The following is a 21439-nucleotide window of genomic DNA, read 5'->3' on the forward strand; positions in this document are numbered from 1 at the left end:
GAGGGTAATCAATGTGCAGAATTCTCTACCACAGAAGGTTGTGAAAGCTGAGTCACTGAGTATATTCAAGAAAAAATTTGATAAATGTTTGGATATTAGGGGCATCAAGGGGTATGGCGAGAAAGCAGGAATATGGCCTTGAGATAGAGGATCAGCCATGATCATGCTGAATGGCGGAGGAGGATTGAAGGGCCTACTTCTGCTCCTAGTTTCTATATCTCTCAGAGCCACCTTACCATGTCCAATCGTATGGCCTAGATGCGTAACTTGCACTATTGCAAATTCACTTTTTGCCAAGTTCATCACCAAATTAGCTTCTTGTAATCAAGTAAATAATTCTTACAGATGTTGTAAATGTTCCTCCTACGTCTGACTGAAAACTATCAAGTCATCAATATAAACAGCACAATTGCTCAGACTTGCAATTACTTTTTTTGTCAGGTCTTTGAAATGTTGCAGTGCATTTTTCATACCAAATGGCATGACTTTAAACTGATAAAGTCCTTCTGGCATCACAAAAGCCGATATCTCCTTTGCTCTCTCTGCTGATGGTACTTGCCAATATCCTTTTAGCAAGTCAATCTTTGTGATAAATTTTGATTGTCCCACTTTTTCAATGTAATCTTCCAACTGTGGTATAGGATATGAATCCACCTTTGTCAATGCACTCACCTTTTGATAGTCCACATACAGTCTTTGTATTCCATTTGGTTTCAGTATGCACAATAGGCAAACTCCAGTTACTGCAATTAGACTGGTTATCATTTTGAAGCAATAATTCAATTTCTTTCTGTACTTGTGATAACTTTGCCAGATTCAAACTATAAGGATGTTGCCTTAGCAAAGATGAAACTTCTACAGACACATCATGTATAGCTAAATTCATCTTCCCCAGTTTATTTCCACAAATAGCTTTGAGTGACCGCAATACCTTTTCCAAATCACTTTGACACTTGTGTGGAAGGTGACTCAATATTACATTTAAATTTTCAACCACCCCTTCATTATCCAATTTGACTAGAGGAAAATAAATTTCAGAGTCCTGCATTTCTACTTCTTTCTCATTATCTACCACCACTAACACTTCCTTTTGGTGCTCTTCCCTGTCAAAATACTTTTTAATTATATTTACATGACACACCCTCTGCTTCTTTCCTCTATCTGGTGCATTTAGTAAATAATTTACTTCATTAAATTTCTTTTCAATCCTGTCAGGCCCACTATACCTTGCCTTTAATGAGTCACCCAGTACTAGTAAAAGAACTAGCACTTTCTCCCCAGCAACAAAACTATGAGCTGTAACTTTCCCATCTGCTTTCATTTGCTTCATTTGCTGTGATATCTTTGAATATTCCCTAGCCAAATCACATGCTCTGTCCTATCTATCTCTGACGCTTGATACATAATCCAGGAGAGTAGTTTCTGAATTTTGACTGACCAATTTCTCATGAATTGATTTCAGTGGTCTTCTCACCTCATGACCATAAACTAGTACAAAAGGGCTGAAACCAGTTGATGCATTAGGAGCATCCCTAATAACAAACAAGAATGGAATCCCCCTATCCCAAACCTGTGGATAATTCTGACTATACACTCTCATCATAGTTTTTAGAGTTTCATGCCATCTTTCTAAAGCTCCTTGTGACTCGGGATGGTAAGCTGTTAACTTCAACAGTTTTATCCCCAAACTGTTTATTACTTCCTTAAACAGCTATGACATGAAATTTGAACACTGACCTGACTGTTTTTCTTTAGGTACACCATATCTTGTAAACATAAAAATTGGTTAACTCTCCCACAATTCTCTTTGTCATAATATTTCTCAAAGGTATTGCTTCAGGAAACCTGGTAGATACATAGATTATTGTTAGTAAGTACTGATTTCCACTTTTCTTAGTGAGGGGTCCTACATAACCAGTTGTAACTCTAGTAAAAGGTTCTTCAAATGCTGGAATTTGAATTAAAGATGCCAGCTTTTTTGTATCTTCTAATCTTTTTTGTATCTTTCTAATTCCTAAATGCACCCAACCCCATTGGAATTTCATGAGCTATTCCATATCCAAATGGTAGTACAATCTGATGCACCTCCCTCCAGCTTTCATTTGTTGAAGCATGATAAGGACTCCATTTGCTCATTAAAACATTACCATTAAGTTAATAACATTCTAGAATACATTTTGCCTCTGTTTCTGAGTAAAATGTCTGATATAAATGTTTCTGCAAATCCTTTTTCTGTAACTCCACTAACCTCCTTGCGTTAAACACTTCAGCTGAATTGTCTTCCAGTCTTTCTTCCTGAACAATCTTATCAAACACTGTCAGCTGATTGGGTTTCCCTGCCTTTGAACTTCCTGTTTTTCTTGTTTCAACCTATGAGCCCGTGATCTCATTATCACATAATCTGGGAATTATCCAGGATGCTCTCTCTGCAACACTTCTGTTGAAAACGCTTCTACAAGCTGCTCAACTACCATAGGCATCACCCACATGTGATCCAGCTATATCATTACCCAGAATAAACTGAACCCCTGCAATGGCCAATTTTTCCACTATTCCAACCATCACCTCACATGTTTTCCACTCACTCTTTAAATTTATCTCCCACAATGGAATAGGTTTACCATCTCCATGAACCCTACTTATTATCACCTGTTCCTGCAATACTTCCTCTGAACAACAAATGTCACTATCCCACAATATTAAGGATTGACTAGCCCCTGTGAATCTTAAAATTTTAAGATCTTTACTTACTCCACCCTGTCCACAGAAAATCTTTAACCATTTCAGCAACCTGTTCCTCCAAATTCTCTTGGGTAAATTGTGAACACATTCCCACTTCTTTACCTATCACTGATTCTTCCTGTTTTACTATAGACAAACCCCAGCTTTTTTTCCTGTGCCTGAACCTCAGAACCCACAGTACTTTTACTTCCAGAACTTTTCTGCACCCCTATAATTCCAACAGAGTTTCCCTGCAATTTCCAGCACACAGATTTTGTACGTCTAACTTCATTACAAATAAAAGCACCTTAATTTTCAAATGTCACTTCTACCCTCAGCATCTTCCTTTTTCTGAGAAAAAAACTTCCTGGGAATTTCCACTTACTCATTCTCTTTCCTGAGTACCCACCTTCCTTTCACCTTCCCACTTTCTATCCTTTTCTGATTTAAAAGGGTGAAGAAAAAAGGGTTTAGCTGTATGAACTAACTCAATCATCAGCTATCTCTGCTGCTTGTCTTACTGTTTCAATCCTCCGTTCCTCCTCATGAGTTCTCACTAGCAAAAGGAATTGAATCTTTAACTTCTTCCAAAAGAATTACTTCTCTAAGAGCTGCATGTGTTGTCTCTATCTTTAATGCCCATATACACCAGTCAAAATTACTTTGCTTTACTCTTTCAAACTCAATATAAGTTTGCCAAACTGTTTTCTCATATTCTTAAAATTCTGCCTGTATGCCTCAGGAACCAACTCATATGCACTCAAAGTAACCTTTTTAACCACATCATTGCTCACTGATATTGCTTCTGACAGTGAAGCGTAAACTTCATGTGCTCTACCCACCAACCTAGATTGTAACAACAATGTCCAATTTTCCTGCAGCTATTTCATTTATTTAGCTATTTTCTCAAATGAAATACAAAATGCTTCCACATCTCTTTCCTCAAGCTTTGGAAGAGCTTCTACAAATTTAAACATCTCCCCTCTGGGTTCTGGTCTTGAAAGAAATTCTTCTTCACCTACCAGCATCTCTTTTTTAATTGCCTGCATTTTAAGTTGGAAGACTCTCTCTCTCTGTTTCTCTTTCCTCCTTTTCTAACTTTGCCATTTCTAATTCCCTTTCTCATTTCTGGTCTCACTCCTGCCTTTCTGCCTGTTCCCTTTGAAATGCTCTTCCTTTTTCTTTTTCTGCTGCCTCTAGCTCAAGTTTTTTCATTTCATTTCCTTGTTCAAGTTCAAGCTTCTTCAATTCTAACTGAAGTCTCACTACCTCCAGCTGCGCTCACTAGTGGCAGGTATCACTTCCAACTTTATATGCTGTGCTATACCTTCAATTATATCTGCTTTCTTCGTCCCTGCAGGTAACCCTAATTGTAATTTATCTGCCAGTTCCATTAACTTAACTTTAGTTACCTTTTGTAAACCAGCCAAAGTTATAACCTCAACTCCTAGACAAGTCTGAGAACTACCAAAGCCATATTGCAATCTCGCCATTTAAAAAAACCTCACACCAAGTCCTGATTTCAAAGTGATTCTTGTACTCTTAACCTTAAGATTCGCCAACTTCAAACCAATCAAGGAATTTCAAATATATCCCACAAAGAGCCCTCAACTATGTTATGGCATAGCTGATGGTAAATGCTGAGTTGTTCAAATTCCAAAGGGAAACTTGAAACAACTGCCACAACTTGTTTTGCAATTTGTATAAATTTCGTGATGCTTGCTTTGAATTCAGTAGCAATAAGACCAGCAAGTCTTACAGGTTTTTACAAAACTAGATTAAACATTTATTAATAGGAGAAATGATTTTAAACACATACATAGATCTACAAATTGCTACTATGATAACTTCTAAATCCCCTACTTAATCTAACTCCCAGTTACACTTTTGTTAAGGCAACAGTAAGACACAGATTTTAAAGGACCCAGGCAAGGTGACACACAATACCCTGAACCAGTCAAATTCAAAGTGAGTTTTCTTAAATTCAGTTCTTTGAAAACATCAGCATGAGGCATAGACGCTGAAGGCTTTTCACACTTGTTAGATCTTAAAAATGCCTAGCTTTACACACAGCCTTCGCTCCTTTATACATATTTTCCCCTTTGAATGCAAATTCCCATTAGTTCACTATGCCTTTGGACTTTATCTTTCTAATAATAAAAAATCTCTCATAGTTCTAAGTTTTACCAGTAATCTTTGGGACGAATAAACACACTGTTTCTAAACTTCACCTGACTAGGTGACACATTTCATCCCCTTTGAAAACATTCTAGTCTGGTTTATTTAAAAATGCAAATGTTCTTTTACACCTTACATTCTAAATTTCCTCCATGTTTACATCAAAGCCTTCAGACCAACTGCCTTTAATTAAAGTCTCTCTCTCATTCACACACACACACAGATACCACTATTTTACAATAAATTCCAACAATATTATGAGAATCATTACATCTTCCTGACACTTGGAAAGTAAATGGAGAAGAGCTTCCCAAATTATTCAAGGTAATGAAGAAGGTTAACAAATCCTTAAAATGTGTAAACATAGCACATGGTTAATATTTAGAGCAATAACATTGAAAAGCAGAGATGTTATGGCGAGCATATATAGAGCCTTGGTTAGACCACACTGTGGTACTGTGCATAATTCTGGTTTCCATATTATATGATGGACATCGAAGCACTGGAAAAAGTGCAAAAAAAAAACATACAAAAATGATAGTAACTGAGAGATTATAACCGTCAGAAAGACTTATCTGGTGGGGAACTTTTCCCCAAAAAAGAAAGGACTAAGAGGTGACGTGGTACAGATCTGTAAAATGATGAGGGGCTTCGATAGGGTGAACATTGAGGCAGCTATTTCCGCTTGTGAGTCTCCAAAATCTGAAGCAGGAGTTAGGTGGCCATGACCAGTGGGGTCACGGGACGAACGATTGGGGTCATGAACTCTGAGGCAGTGACAGCAGTTGTCGAGCAGAGACTCAGATTTGCCAGGCCTGGGATTGACTGTGAGGCCCCTCCCCCTCCCCCTCCCTCCTCCTCCCCCCTCCCTCCACCTCCCACTTCCCCCTCCCCGATAATAATGGCCATGAAACTACCAGGTTATTGTAAAGACTCACCTGGTTCAGTAATGCCCTTTAGGGAAGGAAATCTGCCGTCCTTACCTGGTCTGACCTACATGTGACTCCAGGCCCACGGCAATGTGATTGACTCATTAGCCTCTGAAATGGTCTAGCTAGCCACCCAGTTCTACCAAACTGCTACAGGAAGGTTAAAAAAGAATCAAACCGGATGGGTTACTCGCTGGGTCAAAATCCAGGAAATCCCTCCCTATCAGCACTGTGGGTGTATCTACACCACAAGGACTGCAGCAGTTCAAGAAAGCAGCTCACCACCACCTTCTCAAGGGCAATTAGGGATGGGCAACAAATGCTGGCTCAGCCAGTGAAGCCCACATACTTAAAAGAATAAAAGAAAATATAAGAACATTGAGAGCGAACTTCTTGCATATGACATCTTGCAGATTTAGCAGTCACAGCCAAGTCACAGTACTTTGTTAGATGGATTGCCTTGAATTCTGTGGCAAAGCTCTGGGTAGCCAGATACATTCATAGTATTATGGACAGTCTGATCTGGGGTCAGTTTGGGGTTGTCCTTGATATTCTGTTTGTGGAGAGGCTTGATGTCCTTGCACAGAGAGTGCGGATCCTGTGGAGTGTAGATAACCGTTTACAAGTGAGGTTGAACCCTGGAGACTCTACTGTTGGATCCCTCACCAGATCTTAGCTGACATATGTAGCCGTAGTTAGAATGCAGAACTCCCTATCACAGGGAGTGGTTGAGCTGAATAGCAAAGATGGATTTAAGTGGAAGTTATATAAATATATGAGAGAGAAATGGATAAAAGATTGTTTTGATGTGGTAAGCTGAAGAGGGGTGGGGGGAGGCTGGTGTGAAGCATGGACACCAGTATCGACCAGTTAGGCCCAATGGCCCGTTCCTGTGTTGTAAATTTGATGTAATTCTCTGCAATCCATTGAGTTGCTTTTTTCAATGTTGCTTTGTCAAACTAATCCCTGTGCTGAGGTTCCTGTCACTTGCTCTTTCCAGATATCACATTTACAACGTCGATGAGAACAACCCGGGTTTTGGTGAGGACAGAGCCTGTTTCTATACAGCTCAAATTGTCTGTGGCATGGAGCACCTTCACCAATCTAGGATCATCTATCGTGACCTGAAACCAGAGAACGTGCTCCTCGATAACGAGGGTGAGCTGTCAGGCTCGGGGTGGAGGAGGGTGGGTGGGTGTGGAGTTTGACCAGGAGGGAATTTCTTGGGGAAAAGTTGTGGCTCTGGTTGTTTAATTGGACCCACCTGTGTCAGAAACCAGTCCGATTTGAAAGCGTGCTTGAACTTTGACCCCGGGCACAGTGCTTTTGAGGGTCACTGTAGATGATGTGGAGAGGCAATTCAGCTCTGTGGAGAGAGAATCACAAGAAGCACGCAAGAATGAGGAATAGGAGTGGGCCATTCAGCCCCTCAAGCCTGCTCCACCATTCAATAAGATCATGGCCTCAACCCTGCTTTCTTGCCTGACCCCCATATTACTCTTGACTGTTGAAGAGTCGTACAGACTCGAAACGTTAACTGTGTTCCTCTCTGCAGATGCTGTCAGACCTGCTGAGTTTTTCCAGGTGTTTTTGTTTTTGTTACCCTTGAATCCCTTGTCAATCAAAATCTGTCTAACTCAGTCTTAAATACATTCAATGGCCCAGCCTCCACTGCTTTCTGGGGAAAAGAATTCCAGACAATAACAACTCTCTGAGAGAAGATTCCTTCTCAGCTCCATTTTAAATGGGAGACCCCTTAATTTTAGACTGTGTGCCCTCGTTCTGGACTCCCCACCAGCGATGGGAAACAAGGTGGAGGAGTAAACATTCAGGCTGTTTACTTCCTCTTAACACATACATTGCACTTAAATCTGAGTTGATTTATCCATTTCTTCACAGACTCACAAACTAAGTCACAAACCCCAGTTTTCTGAAAGATGTAAATCCAAGTTTAAACTGGCCTGGAGGTCTGCTTTCCTTTCCTGTCAGGAGAAGGGCGGGGATGCGGGGGGGTGGTGGTGGTGGGGTGGGTGGGTCGGGGGGGGGGGGGTGGTGTTTGGTGGGGGGGGGTGGGTGGGTGGGTGGGTGCGGAGGGTGGGATGCGAGCGGTGCAGGAAAGTCATAGGGAACCCAGAGGGTGAGAAGTCCACAGCATGTATGTGATGTTTCCAGCCAGTTTTGCACCTGTTATCCAGCCCGGCTGAGAATCAGACAGGATTCTGGTCATTGACGCCCTCCATCATAAGGTCAGAAGTAGGGGTGTTGGCTGATGATTGCACAATGTTCAGCACCATTCGTGACTCCTCAGATACTGAAGCAGCCCATGTCCAAATGCAGCAAGGCCTGGAATATAACCAGGCTTGGGCTGACAAGTGGCAAGTAACATTGGCACCTTACAAGTGTCAGGCAATGACCATCTCCAAGAAAGAATCTAACCATCGCCCCTTGACATTTAATGTCATTACTATCGCTGAATCCCCCACTATCAACATCCATTATCATTGACCAGAAGCTGAGCTGGACTAGCCACATAAATACTGTGGCTATAAGAGCAGGTCAGAGGCTGGGAATTCTGCAGAGAGTAACTCATCTCCAGATTCCCCAAAGACTGTCCACAATCTACAAGGCACAAGTCAGGAGTGTGATGGAATACTCTCCATTTTTCTGCATGAGTCAGCTCCAAAAACACTCAAAAAGCTCAACACCATCCAGGAAAAAGCAGCCGCTTGATTGGCACCCCTTCCACAAATATTCACTCCCTTCACCACTGACGCACAGTAGCAGCAGTGTGTACCATCTACAAGATGCACTGCAGGAATTCACCAAGAATCCTTAGACAGCAGCTTCCAAACCTACGACCGCTAACACCTAGAAGGACAAGGGCAGCAGACACATGGGAACACCATCACCTGGAAGTTCCCCTCCAAGCCACACACCATCCTGACTTGGAAATATGTCACCATTCCTTCACTGTGGCTGGGTCAAAATCCTGGAACTCCCGCCCTAACAGCACTGTGGGTGTACCTACACCACATGGACTGCAGGTCAGAGGACTGGGCGAGTGGGGAACGGTAGAGACGGGTGGTGGTTATCAGTCAGCTTAGGTGAGGAAGACCAGGGGCCAAAGGTGGCAACAGTAAGAAGCATGGGGAAAATGGAATGGGAGGCTGTGGTTGGTGGGTTCAGAGGATTGAAGGAGGTGCGATTGGAGGGCTGAGGGAGGTGGGATCAGAGGCTGAGGGTGGTGGGACCAGAGGCTGAGGGGGTGGGATGAGAGGGTTGAGGGAGGTGGGATGAGAGGGTTGAGGGAGGTGGGATGAGAGGGTTGAGGGAGGTGGGATCAGAGGGTTGAGGGAGGTGGGATTGGAGGGTTCAGGGCGGTGGGATCGGAGGGTTGAGGGAGATGAGATGGGAGGTATTCAGGGGCCTGAGCAGGAGGCAGGGGTGGGTGGTCATGGTACAGTTGGGGGTGTGGGTGGTGGCCCCAGCAATGACAGGAATTACAGATAATTGGTTTTCGGTGTTAGCTGAGGGAAATATATTGACAGAGGGGAAAGGTGTCCTACTCTTCTCCAAATAGTGTCATGGGATTGTTTCTAGAAAGGGAGCCATCTGACAGGCATAGGACAGTGACGTAGAGAGGGACACAGAATACACCTAAACTCTCATTATGATAATGTGAGGAGTGCAGGATGTAGAGATGTAAATCTTACAATAGGAAAGAAAATCCAACTGTGTTTAACACTCCCATTGTTATTGGTTCTGTTTCAGGTCATGTGAGAATCTCTGATCTTGGACTCGCTGTGGAATTGGCTGACGATCAAACTAAGATCAAAGGTTATGCAGGAACTCCAGGTACATCCCGTAATTTCTCTGCAGTGGGAGTGAGGGAATGGGGGGGTGGGTGGAATTTGGGAGTTTGGGTGGAGAGAGGGAGAGGGGAGGAGGAGGGAGGGAGAAAGAGAGGGAGAGGGATGGGGAGAAAGGGAAGGGGAGAGAGGAAGGAAGAGAGAGGAAAGGCAGGAGAGAGGGAGATAGAGAGGGAGGGAGGGGCAGAAAGGGAGAGAGAAACAAGGAGAAGAGGAGGGAGGGAGAGAGAGATGGAGAGAAGGAAGGGAGAGAGAATGGGAGAGAAGGGGGAGAGAGGGAGGGAGGGAGTTGGGGAGGTGTAGGGTAGAGGAAGGGGAGAGGGGGAGAACGAGAGAGCAGGATAGAGATGGTGGAGGGGAGAGGGAGAGGAGGGACAAGGGGGCTGGGATGTGGGCGTCTGTTGGAGATGGAGCATCTTTGTTTCCAGAGTTTTCTGTTCTTGTTTTTGAGTTTCAGTGCCCGGAGTGGTGGATTTTTGCTGGATAATGATCCAATGTGTTTCAATTTCAGGTTTTATGGCACCGGAGTTGCTTCAAGGTCTGGAGTATGATTATTCTGTTGACTATTTCACATTGGGAGTCACATTGTATGAGATGATCGCAGCCAAGGGCCCATTCCGATATCGGGGAGAACACGTAAGGACGTTTTAAAATATTCTTTTGTCAACCCCATTACGCAGAAACCTTATCACATAGAAACTCTACCACTTGGAAACTCTATTTCAAAAAAACCCTGTTACACAGAAACTTTATTACACAGAAACCACGTTACACAGCAACCCGATTATGCAGAAACCCTGTTATATAGAGACCCTATAACACAGGAACCTTATCATACAGAAACCTTGTTACACAGAAACCCCATTACACAGAATCCTTATTCTACAGAAACCCTGTTTACACAGAAATCCTATTACACAGAAACCCTATTACATAGGAACTCTTCCATACAGAAACCCTATTATACTGAAACCCTGTTATACAGAAAACCCATTACACAGAAACCCTCTTACACAGAAACCGAGTTACACAGAAACCCTGTTATACACAAACCCCATTACACAGAAACCCTGTTATATTGAGACCCCATTACACAGAAACCCTGTTATATTGAGACCGCATTACACAGAAACCCTGTTATATTGAGACCCCATTACACAGAAACCTATTTCACAGAAACCCTGTTACACAGAAACCCTGTTACACAGAAACCCTATTTCACAGAAACCCTGTTATACAGATTCTCTATTACACAGAATCCCTGTTATATTGAAACCCTATTTCACAGAAACCCTGTAACACAGAACCCCTGTTTACACAGAAACCCTGTAATACAGATTCTCTATTACACGGAAACCCTGTTATACTGAAACCCTATTACACAGAAACCTTATTTCAGCAAAGCCACGTTATATGAACAAAAGATTTAGCAGCAGCAGTAGGCCATTTGGCCCATCAAGCCTGCTTCACCATCCAATACACTCACGGCTGATCTGATGGTAACTTCAACTCCACTTGCCTGCTCTCCATTACCTTGACTCCCTTGTAGTCCAAAAACCTGTCGAACTCAGCCTTGATTATATTTAATGACCGAGCATCCAGTGCCCTGTGGGGTAGAGAATTCCAAAGACCCTCTGAGAGAATAAATTCCTCCTCATCTCTATGTTTAATGGGAGACCTCTTATTTTGATACTGTGCCTCCTAGGCAGCCCAACCCAAGGCGGGGAAAAAAATCATTACTCAGTGTGTGGCTTGTGACCAGGACCCTGAGATTAAGATTCCCATTAACTACAAACTAAACTAGGCAGGTTGCTCATTGCACAAATACCAATGAATCAGAAAATCCCATCACACAAAAACCCCAGTGTTGAAATATACTAATGACCTGGACTGTTGTATACAGTGAGATGGATTTTAAGAGACTTCAAATGGATGTTAACAATCTGGTAAAATGAGCGGACACATGGGAGATAAAATTTAAAACAGAAGTCTGAAGTGATAAATTTTACTAGGATGAATGTGAAGGTACAATATTAACTAAACAGCACAATTTTAAAGTTCTACAGGGACAAAGGGAGACCTGGCAGGACAAGATTTTTTGAAGATGGCAGGCCAATTAAGGAGAGTGGGACCCTTAGCTTCCTTAATAGAGGAATAGGATACAAAAGCAAGGAAGTCATGCCATAGATTCATAAGACCTCAGCTGGAGTATTGTTCAATTCTTGGCACTACATTGTAAGAGGGATGTTAGAGACCTAGAATGAGTGCAGAATGGTACCGAGGTGAGGGTCTTCAGTTGTGTGGTGAGACTGGAATGCATATGCGCATAAATCACTGAAGGTGGCAGGACAGGTAGAGAGAGCAGTTAATGAAGCACACAGCATCCTAGGCTTTAATAATAGTGGCATAATGTATGGGAGGTTATGTTGAAATTGTAAAAGACACTAGTTTGGCCTCAGCTAGAGTATTTCTTCCAGTTCTGGGTGCCCTATTTTTGGATGGATATGAATGGATTGGAGAGAGTGCAGAAAGAATTCACAGAATCACAGAATCACACAGTGCAGAAGAGGCCCTTCGGTCCATCGAGTCTGCACCGACACGTGACAAACACCTGACCTACCTACCTAATCCCATTTACCAGCACTTGGCCCATAGCCTGAATGTTATGACGTGCCAAGTGCTCATCCAGGTACATTTTATTAAACATGTGGGGCAACCCGCCTCCACCACCCTCCCAGGCAGTGCATTCCAGACTGTCACCACCCTCTGGGTAAAAAAGTTTTTCCTCACATCCCCCCTAAACCTCCTGCCCCTCACCTTGAACTTATGTCCCCACGTGACTGACCCTTCAACTAAGGGTAACAGTTGCTCCCTATCCACCCTGTCCATGCCCCTCATAATCTTGTACACCTCGATCAGGTCACCCCTCAGTTTTCTCTGCTCCAATGAAAACAACCCAAGTCTATCGAACCTCTCTTCATAATTTAAATGTTTCATCCCAGGCAACATCCTGATGAATCTCCTCTGCACCCCCTCCAGTGCAATCACATCCTTCCTATAATGTGGTGATCAGAACTGCACACACTACTCCAGCTGTGGCCTCACCAAGGTTCTATACAATTCCAACATGATCTCCCTACTTTTGTAATCTATGCCTCGATTGATAAAGGCAAGTGTCCCTTATGCCTTTTTCACCACCCCACTAAAATGCCCCTCCGCCTTCAGAAATCTATGGACACACATGCCAAGGTTCCTTTGTTCCTCAGAACTTCCTAATGTCATGCCGTTCATTGAATACTTCCTTGTCAAAATATTCCTTCCAAAGTGTATTGGGGCTAAATTCCATCTGCCACTTATCTGCCCATTTGACCATCCCGTCTATATCTTCCTGTAGCCCAATGTACTCAGTTTCACTGTTAACCACCCGGCCAATCTTTGTGTCATCCGCAAACTTACTAATCCTCCCCCCACATAGTCATTTATGTTGTTTATATAAATGATGAATAATAGGGGACCGAGCACAGATCCCTGTGGTACGCCACTAGACACTGGCTTCCAGTCACTAAAGCATCCTCCTGTCATCACCCTCTGTCTCCTACAACTAAGCCAATTTTGAATCCACCTTGTCAAATTACCCTGTATCTCATGTACATTTGCCTTCTTTATAAGTCTCCCATGTCTCCCATGTGCAACCTTGTCAAAGGCTCTGCTGAAATCCATATAAACTACATCAAATGCACTACCCTCATCTACACACCCGGTCACCTCCTCAAAAAATTCAATCAAATTTGTTCGGCATGACCTCCCTCTGACAAAGCCATGCTGACTGTCCCTGATCAAATCTTGCCTCTCCAAGTGGAGAAAGATTCTCTCCTTCAGAATTTTCTCCAATAGTTTCCCTATCACTGACATGAGACTCATTGGCCTGTAGTTCCCTGGCTTATCTCTACAACCCTCCTTAAATAGTGGAACCACATTAGCTGTTCTCCAGTCATCTCGCAACACCCCCATGGCCAGAGAGGAATTAAAAATTTGGGGCAGACCCCCTGCGATCTCCTCCCTTGCCTCCCTCAGCAGTCTGAGACACAAATCATCTGGACCTGGAGATTTGTCAACTTTTAAACCAGCTAACCCTCCAAAACCTTGTCACTCCCTATATCAATTTGCTCAAGAACTTCGCAGTCTCTCTCCCCAAGTTCAATACCTACATCCTCATTCTCTTGGGTGAAGACAGATGTGAAGTATTCATTCAACACTCTAGTAATGTCCTCTGGCTCCAACCAAAGATTGCCCCCTTGGTCCCTAATGGGCCCTATTCTTTCCCTGGTTTTCCTCTTCCCATTGATATAGAATATCTTAGGATTTTCCCTACTTTTACTAGCCAGAGCTTTCTCATATCCCCTCTTTGCTTTCTTAAGCTCCACTGTGCACTTTCTGTACTCCACTAATGCCTCCACTGATTTCCTTCCCTTGTAACCTGAATACCTCTGGTCATACATGGTTCTCTGGGCTTGTTACTCCTTCCTATCACCCTAGAGGGAACATGTTGAGCCTGTATCCTCCCCATTTCCTTTTTGAACGCCCCCCACTGCTCCTCTGTAGATTTCCCCACAAGTAACTGTTCCCAGTCTACCTTGGCCAGATCCTGCCTTTTTTTTACTAAAATCCACTCTCCCCCAATCCAAAACATTTTTTTGCAACTTGTCTATTTCTTTGTCCTTAACAAACAAACTGTACCATGTTGTGGTCACTATCACTAAAATGCTCCCCCACCACCTCAGCCACCTGTTTAGCTTCATTCCCCAGAATTAGGTCCAGCACTGTGCTGTCCCTGGTTGGACCCTCTACACATTGACCTAAAAAGTTCTCCTGTACACATTTCAAGAAATCCACTCTATTCAAGCCCTTAACATTATGTCTATCCCAATTAATGTTGGGAAAGTTGAAATCACCTAATATAGTTACCCTATTGTTATTGTTTTTACACACCTCCACAAATTGTGCACATATTTGCTCCTCAATTTCCCGCTGACTATCTGGAGGTCTATAATAAACACCTAACAATGTGGCTGCCCCCTTTTTTTCCCTAAGCTCTACCCACAAAGCTTCATTCGATCCCCCCTCCAAGATATTATCTCTCCTTACTGCAGTAACTGACTCCTTAACTAATAATGCAATGCCTCCTCCTCTTTTACCCCCTCCCCTGTCTCGCCTGAAGGCTGTATATCCTGGAATGTTGAGCTGCCAATCCTGGCCCTCCCTCAATCACGTCTCAGTGATGGCTACTATATCACAATTCCACGTGTCAATCCTCACCCTTAACTCATCCATTTTACCTGTAATACTCCTGGCATTAAAGTAGAGGCCATCCAGCCTTGCCTTACTCCCTTGAAACTTAATGTAGCTGTACTCCCTCTGACTTGATTGTTTTACTGTATAATGATGTGTCCCTATTCTGCTAACATTCTGTGTCCCCTCGCCCTGCCAAATTAGTTTAAGCTCTTCTCAACAGCACTAGCAAACCCGTCCGCAAGGATGTTAGTCCTGCTCTGGTTCAGATGTAGACCGTCCCGCTTGTATAGGTCCCACCTTCCCCAGAAACGGTCCTAGTGTTGCAGGAATCTAAAACCCTCCCTCCTGCACCAACTCTTAAGCCACATATTCATCTGCGCTATTCTCCTATTTCTGAGCTCGCTAGCACGTGGCACTGGGAGTAATCCAGAGATTACAGCCCGAGAGGTCTTGCTTTTTAGTCTACTGCCTAACTCCCTGAATTCTTGATGCAAGACCTCATCCCTCTTTCTACCTATGTCATTGGTACCAACATGTACCATGACCTCTGTCTTATCACCCTCCCCCTTCAGGATGCCCTGTAGCCATTCAGTGACACCCCGGACCCTGGCACCAGGGAGGCAACACACCATCCTGGAGCCACGTTGATGGCCACAGTAGCACCTATCTGTTCCCCTGACTATAGAATCCCCATTTACTATTGCTCTTCCTCTCTTCCTCCCCTTCTGTACAGACAGGCTGCTTGTGGTGCCAGAAGCTTGGCTCTGTCTGCACGCCCTGGAGGAACCAGCACCCTCATCAGCCTCCAAAATGGAATACCGATGTGCGAGTGGGAACCCAGGGGCCACCTGCCTGTTTCTCTGGGACTGCCTGGCAGTCACTCATTCCCTTCCTTCCTCAAGTCCCTTCAATTGTGGTGTGACCACCTCTGCTATCCACGCCGCTCCACAGTGTCCCCAGCCGCCGTTCCAGCTCTGAAACCTGAGCTTCCAGGAGCTGCAACTGGACACACTTCCTGCTGGTCCAGGGCACTGGAAATGTTCCCAGTTCCCCACATGGAGAACGAGTACACCACAGCTTTGAGCTCTTCTGCCATGACTTATCCCTTTAAATTAAACCTTTTAAATCAATTACTCTAGGGCCCTTCTTTCCTGATCTTCATTACTACATAATATACAAACCACAAACCACAAAAAGACCTTAAACTATAAGCGATAAAAGTAGTAAATACTTACCTGACCTTACCCACTACTTACTAGTCATTCCTTTCCCTTTCACGAGAATAGTTCCAGGGATGAGGAACTTCAGTTATGAAGAATGATTAGAGAAGTTAGGACAGTTTTCCTTGAAGAGAAAAAGGCTGAAAGGAGATTTGATAGAGGTATTCAAAATCATAAGGGGTCTCAGACAGAGTAGATGGGGAAAAACTCATTAAAGGATCAAGAACGAGAGGCACAGATTTAAAGTAATTAATAAAAAAAGCAGATTCAACCGAAGTGTTCAAAAGGGAATTAGACTGTTGTCTAAAAAGGAAGAAGGTGCAGGGTTACGGGGAGAAGGCAGGAGAGTGGCACTAAGGGAATTGCTCATTTGGCGAGCCAGTAAAGACACAATGGGCCAAATGGCTTCCTTCTGTGCTGTAGTAATTCTGTGAAGCTGGGATTGTTCTTTTCAGAGCAGAGGGTTTTAAGAGGAGGTTTGATGTAGCTGTTCAAAATCTTGAATGGTTTTGATAGGGTAAATAATGCAAAACTGTTTCAAGTGTCAGATGGGCCAGTAGCCAACGGCCTCAGTTTTGAGGTGATTGTCAAAAGAACCAGAGGAAGCATGAGGAATTTTTACTTTGTGCTGCAAGTTGTTGTGATCTGGAATGCGCTGCCTCAAAGGCTTGAGGAAGCAGATTCAATAATAGCCTTTTAAAGAGAATTGAATAAATACTTGAAGGGTAAAAGATTACAGAGCCATGGTGAATGAGTGCAGGAGTGGGAATAATTGGTAGTTCTATCAAAGATCTGGCTCAGGCATGATGGACTATGCTGTAGGATTGCACAACTATCTTGGTTTTCTGTCCTGTCACCAGGTTGAGAACAAAGAGGTGAAACGGCGGATTTTGAGTGACCCGGTGACTTACTGTGATAAGTTTAGTGAGCCGTGCAAGTCATTCTGTGAGGCTTTGCTGGAGAAAGATCCTGAAAAGCGCATTGGATTCAAGAACGAATGTTGTGATGAAATAAAGACCCATCCCTTCTTCAACAGTATTCACTGGAGAAAACTTGGAGCTGGTAAAGTATAACAATTGACTTATTTAATTCTTAAATCTTATGAAGTATTGAATCACATTTTTGTAAGAGCCTAATATAGAACTTGCTCTAATAATGTTCCAAAATAATGTTCTATCTAGAATCTATCCTGTGAATGTCAGAATGTTTCAAATTCCCACATCGACACCAGCCCTTATTTGAGTTAACTGAGGCAAGATGCGCCAAAGATAAAATTAGTGTTTTCTTATTGAGAACCCAAGAAGTGAAGGCAATTCAGAATGAAGGTAGAACAAAGATGACAGGAATGTGTGCGTGTGTGTGTGTGTGTGTGTGTGTATGGGACAGGACATCCCTGTACGATACTGTGAGTATGACTGTATCAGGCTTTCTCAATTTTGGCACTAGTTAACAAGGAGCACTTTTCTGGGTTACGTACATCTTTGCCAGATCTGAATCTGATGCCTAGATCAGTGCCGAGTGCTCTGCCTGGTTTTATTAGAACTGAGTGTCTTGCTGGAACATTTCAGAGAGCAGTTAAGAGTCATTGCTGTGGGTCTGAAGTCACATGTAGGCCAGACGGGTAAGGACAGCAGATTTCCCTTGAAGGATATTAGCGAAACAGGGGTTTTTACAACAATTGGTTGCTTCTTTACTGAGAACAGATTCACTTAATTCAATTCAAATTCACACACTGCTGAGGTGGGACATGAACTCCATCCCTGGATTATTAATCTACAGCTCTAGTTTACTAGTCCAATAAACATAACCACTATCATACCATACTGGGAGGGTGGGGGGAGTGGGATTCTTTGCATTAGGAGCCCTTTATTTCACTAGAGCTCTGTGTACATCCTCATCCTAATTCCCTCCTGATTTAGCCAGCAATGTTGTCTGTGTAGTTCCTGACCTGTTCCACACTGATGAGGAGCTGGGCCTCACTGAGAACGAGGTGCTAATTGCTACACCGCAAAGCTCAATGCACAAGCACCCCTTTCCCGGGGGTGAATGGGAGCCAATATTTACCGGGAGTAGCCAGTCTGGGACTGTGCATAGGTACGAGTAATGAGTACCAGGATGGTCAGTCTTTCCCTTAATGAAATTAAAACCGAAAATGCCGGAATAACTCAGCAGACCTGGCAGTATCTGTGGACAGAGAAACTGAGCTCTGAAGAAGGGTCATATGGACTTGAAACGTTAACTCTGTTTCTCTCTCCACAGACGCTACCAGACCTGCTGAGTTTTTCCAGCTTTTCTGGTTTTATTTCAGATTTTCTGCATCTGCAGTATTTCGCTTTTATTTTTGCCCTAAATGAATATCTATACATGTGTTAAGTGACAGTTAGTGGTAAGTCCCAGGAGCTGGATTCTAATGGATATGTAGCTATTTGTACCACTTTTACTGATGTCAGATCATTGAGCGCAGATTGAGGCTTAGGCCTTGAACCTTTCTTGTTCATCAGGTATAGGAGGGGATTTTCTCAGTCACTGGCAGAGTCCTAGACAGCTGTCATTCTGAAGTGTTTAAAGCCAACTCTATCCCTGCTGGGTTCTTGGTAGAATCCACTGTGGTGTTGTGTGCCAACCTCCAAGAGGGTTCAACTCATGGACAGGGCAGCCAGGAGAAAGCAATAGCTGCAGGAGCCACTTTTCACTTCCCGAGGGACCCGGGGGAATCAGTCACTTGAATACGGAAGCTTTGAACGAAGGGCGACTTGCAAGAACATTTTGGGAAGTCAGCAACAAAGGGTTACAAAGTTGCCAGGACAGAATCCTGAGAGGGACCGGGGATATTTGTTTGACACTCTCACCTTGGCAGCTGGCACCTAGAATCCTGTTCCCAGTATCAGCAGAGAAGCTCATGTGTGTCTCAGAGGCAGTTCCCCTGTCATATATTAAGAAAAGTTGCAAAATAAAGAGCAATGTTAATAGAAGTCATTGTCAGTACCTTTTTCATTATTACTAGTCTATTGCCTGTGTCACTGATTCCATCAGCTGATGAACATGTTTCTCTAAACTCTACAACTGGCTACGTTGGGAGAATGAAACATCAGGACAGAGCCATCTTGTGGCTAGAGTCAGTAATTGTATAGAATCATAGAATGATGACAGCACAGGAGGCCATTCAGTCCATCATGCCTGTGCTGGCCCTCTACAGGAGCAACTCGCCTAATGCCACCTCCTGCCCTTTCTCTGTAGCCCTGCAAATTTTTCCTTTTCAGATAATGATCCAATTCCCTTTTGAATGCGTCGACTGAATCTGCTTCTGCCACACTCAGGCAGTGCATTCCAGAACCTAACCACTCGCTGTGTGACAAAGGTTTTCCTTCATGTTTCCATTGCTTCTTTTGTCTATCACCTTAAATCTGTGCCCTCTTGTTCTCAATGCTTCCACCAATGGGAACAGTTTCTCCCTATCAAATCTGTAGTGTCCCCTCATGATTTTGAAAATCTCTATCAAATCTCTCAGCCTTCTCGCATCCAAGAATGTCCCAGGTTCTTTAATCTATTTACATAACTGAAGTTCTTCATCCTTTGTACCATTCTCGTGAATCTTTTCTGCACTCTCGTGAATGCCTTCACATCCTTCCTAAAGTGTGGACATTGTGACAATTGACATAGTAAATTGAATAGGAAATATTGACAAAAAAAAGACCAGTCATCACAATAGCTGACAACAAGCTTTTCAGCTATGAAGCTTTTTGTAGTCATACAAGAAGTTTAATAATACTCACACATAAATGTATTTTTATTGTATTTAAGTAAAATGCACATGTGTAAAGAAGAAAAGCATAAAGGTATTACATTTATATAACTCTGAGAAATGTCTCAAGGTAACTTCTGCAAATTGCTTATTAAATACAGTCCTTGTTGTTCTGTAGGCAAATCCCAGCAGCCAAATTTTATATAGCAAGCTTTCACAGTCAGTTAAATTGTTTCATTTGTTGATGTTGGTTGAAGGGGGAACAGTGGACCATAAAGCTGGGAGGGACTCCCTGCTCTTTCTCTAAAACCAAAAGCACTTGCAACAGTGCAGAATTCCTTCAGAGTTGCACAGAGCTCTCAGTCTAAGTACCTTCAAAAGGAAGTGTAGGATAGTCCAACAGAAACTGATAGGATGTATTAATGTTGATCACTGTTGACTTTTTGTCTGGTCCCTTCTAGGTATGCTCACACCTCCTTTTATCCCAGACTCTAAAACAGTGTATGCAAAGGACATTCAAGATGTGGGCGCTTTCTCTACTGTGAAAGGTGTTACCATCGAAGATGCAGACAAAGAGTTCTTTGAAGAATTTGCGACTGGTAACATCCCTATCCCGTGGCAAGAGGAGATGATCGAGACCGGCATCTTTGACGAGCTCAATCTATGGGGGCCTAATGGTGAATTACCAACTGATCTAAGGAGAGAATCAATTCTGGAGGTGCCTCCTTCCAAATCAGGAATGTGTTCCATTTCTTAAATGAACAAATAAATTGTTGCAGGTTCTACATTTAAAGGAGTAGCATGGCTAAGATGTACAAATTGAAGCATAAATCGACATATCCTATTTGAAAACCCCATGTCTGTAATACTGTAGAGAGTCTCAGACATTGCTTGTGACACTGTGAAACTGTCAGATCCTAGTATTAGTTCAAGCTAACCGCTGAACACATGGGCCAATCAGGAATTGTTGGAAAAATATTGTCACCCAATATCAGCAGAATGTGATGGTCCTCAATTTCCTCGTCCATTAATCCCACAGTTCGGCCTCTTTATTGCTCACTCTGCACTTCCTCTCAGGCCTGCTTTAGGTGTTGTAGCTGTGGTCCATCCCTTTCACCTCCCCCTAACTCCTCTAACATCATACTCTCTATTGTGCTATTTTAGGAGTGGGCCCCCTCACCTGCCCCTTTCCCCCAGTTGGGAATGTGGCAGACTCAGAGTACGGACTCAGCCCAGCTTCCTGTCAGGGCTGGTTGATCAACTTTATTCAACCATTAATGGTGCTATCGCTGATCCTACCCCACGGTCATTTGACAACCAGAAAACTCCCATGGAGGTAGCTCCCACTCACTTCTTCATCAGCCCGCCAGATGTCGTCAACTTTGTTCAGGTGAGGAGGGGTCAGGAATAGGCTTTGCCCCCATCAGGACATTCCAGAATGCCCAACATAAAGGACCCAGAGTCTCCAGGTCTCTGCCTGCTTTGCAG

The 21439-nt window shown here is 43.4% G+C and overlaps 1 protein-coding gene across 1 annotated transcript in view; it reads left to right on the forward strand.

Annotated features, from left to right (window-relative positions):
* The window catches only part of grk1a (G protein-coupled receptor kinase 1 a), a 52665-nt gene extending 31957 nt beyond the window's left edge, over positions 1 to 20708 (forward strand). The window contains exons 3-7 of the mRNA XM_041211548.1: positions 6829 to 6986; positions 9600 to 9683; positions 10209 to 10333; positions 17070 to 17271; positions 20413 to 20708. Of these exons, the coding sequence (XP_041067482.1) occupies positions 6829 to 6986; positions 9600 to 9683; positions 10209 to 10333; positions 17070 to 17271; positions 20413 to 20708 (865 nt within the window). The remainder of the gene's footprint in view (positions 1 to 6828; positions 6987 to 9599; positions 9684 to 10208; positions 10334 to 17069; positions 17272 to 20412) is intronic.
* The last annotated feature ends 731 nt before the right edge of the window (positions 20709 to 21439 follow it).

Source organism: Carcharodon carcharias, chromosome 18, assembly GCF_017639515.1.
Source record: "Carcharodon carcharias isolate sCarCar2 chromosome 18, sCarCar2.pri, whole genome shotgun sequence".
In the NCBI taxonomy this organism is placed as follows: Eukaryota; Metazoa; Chordata; class Chondrichthyes; order Lamniformes; family Lamnidae; genus Carcharodon; species Carcharodon carcharias.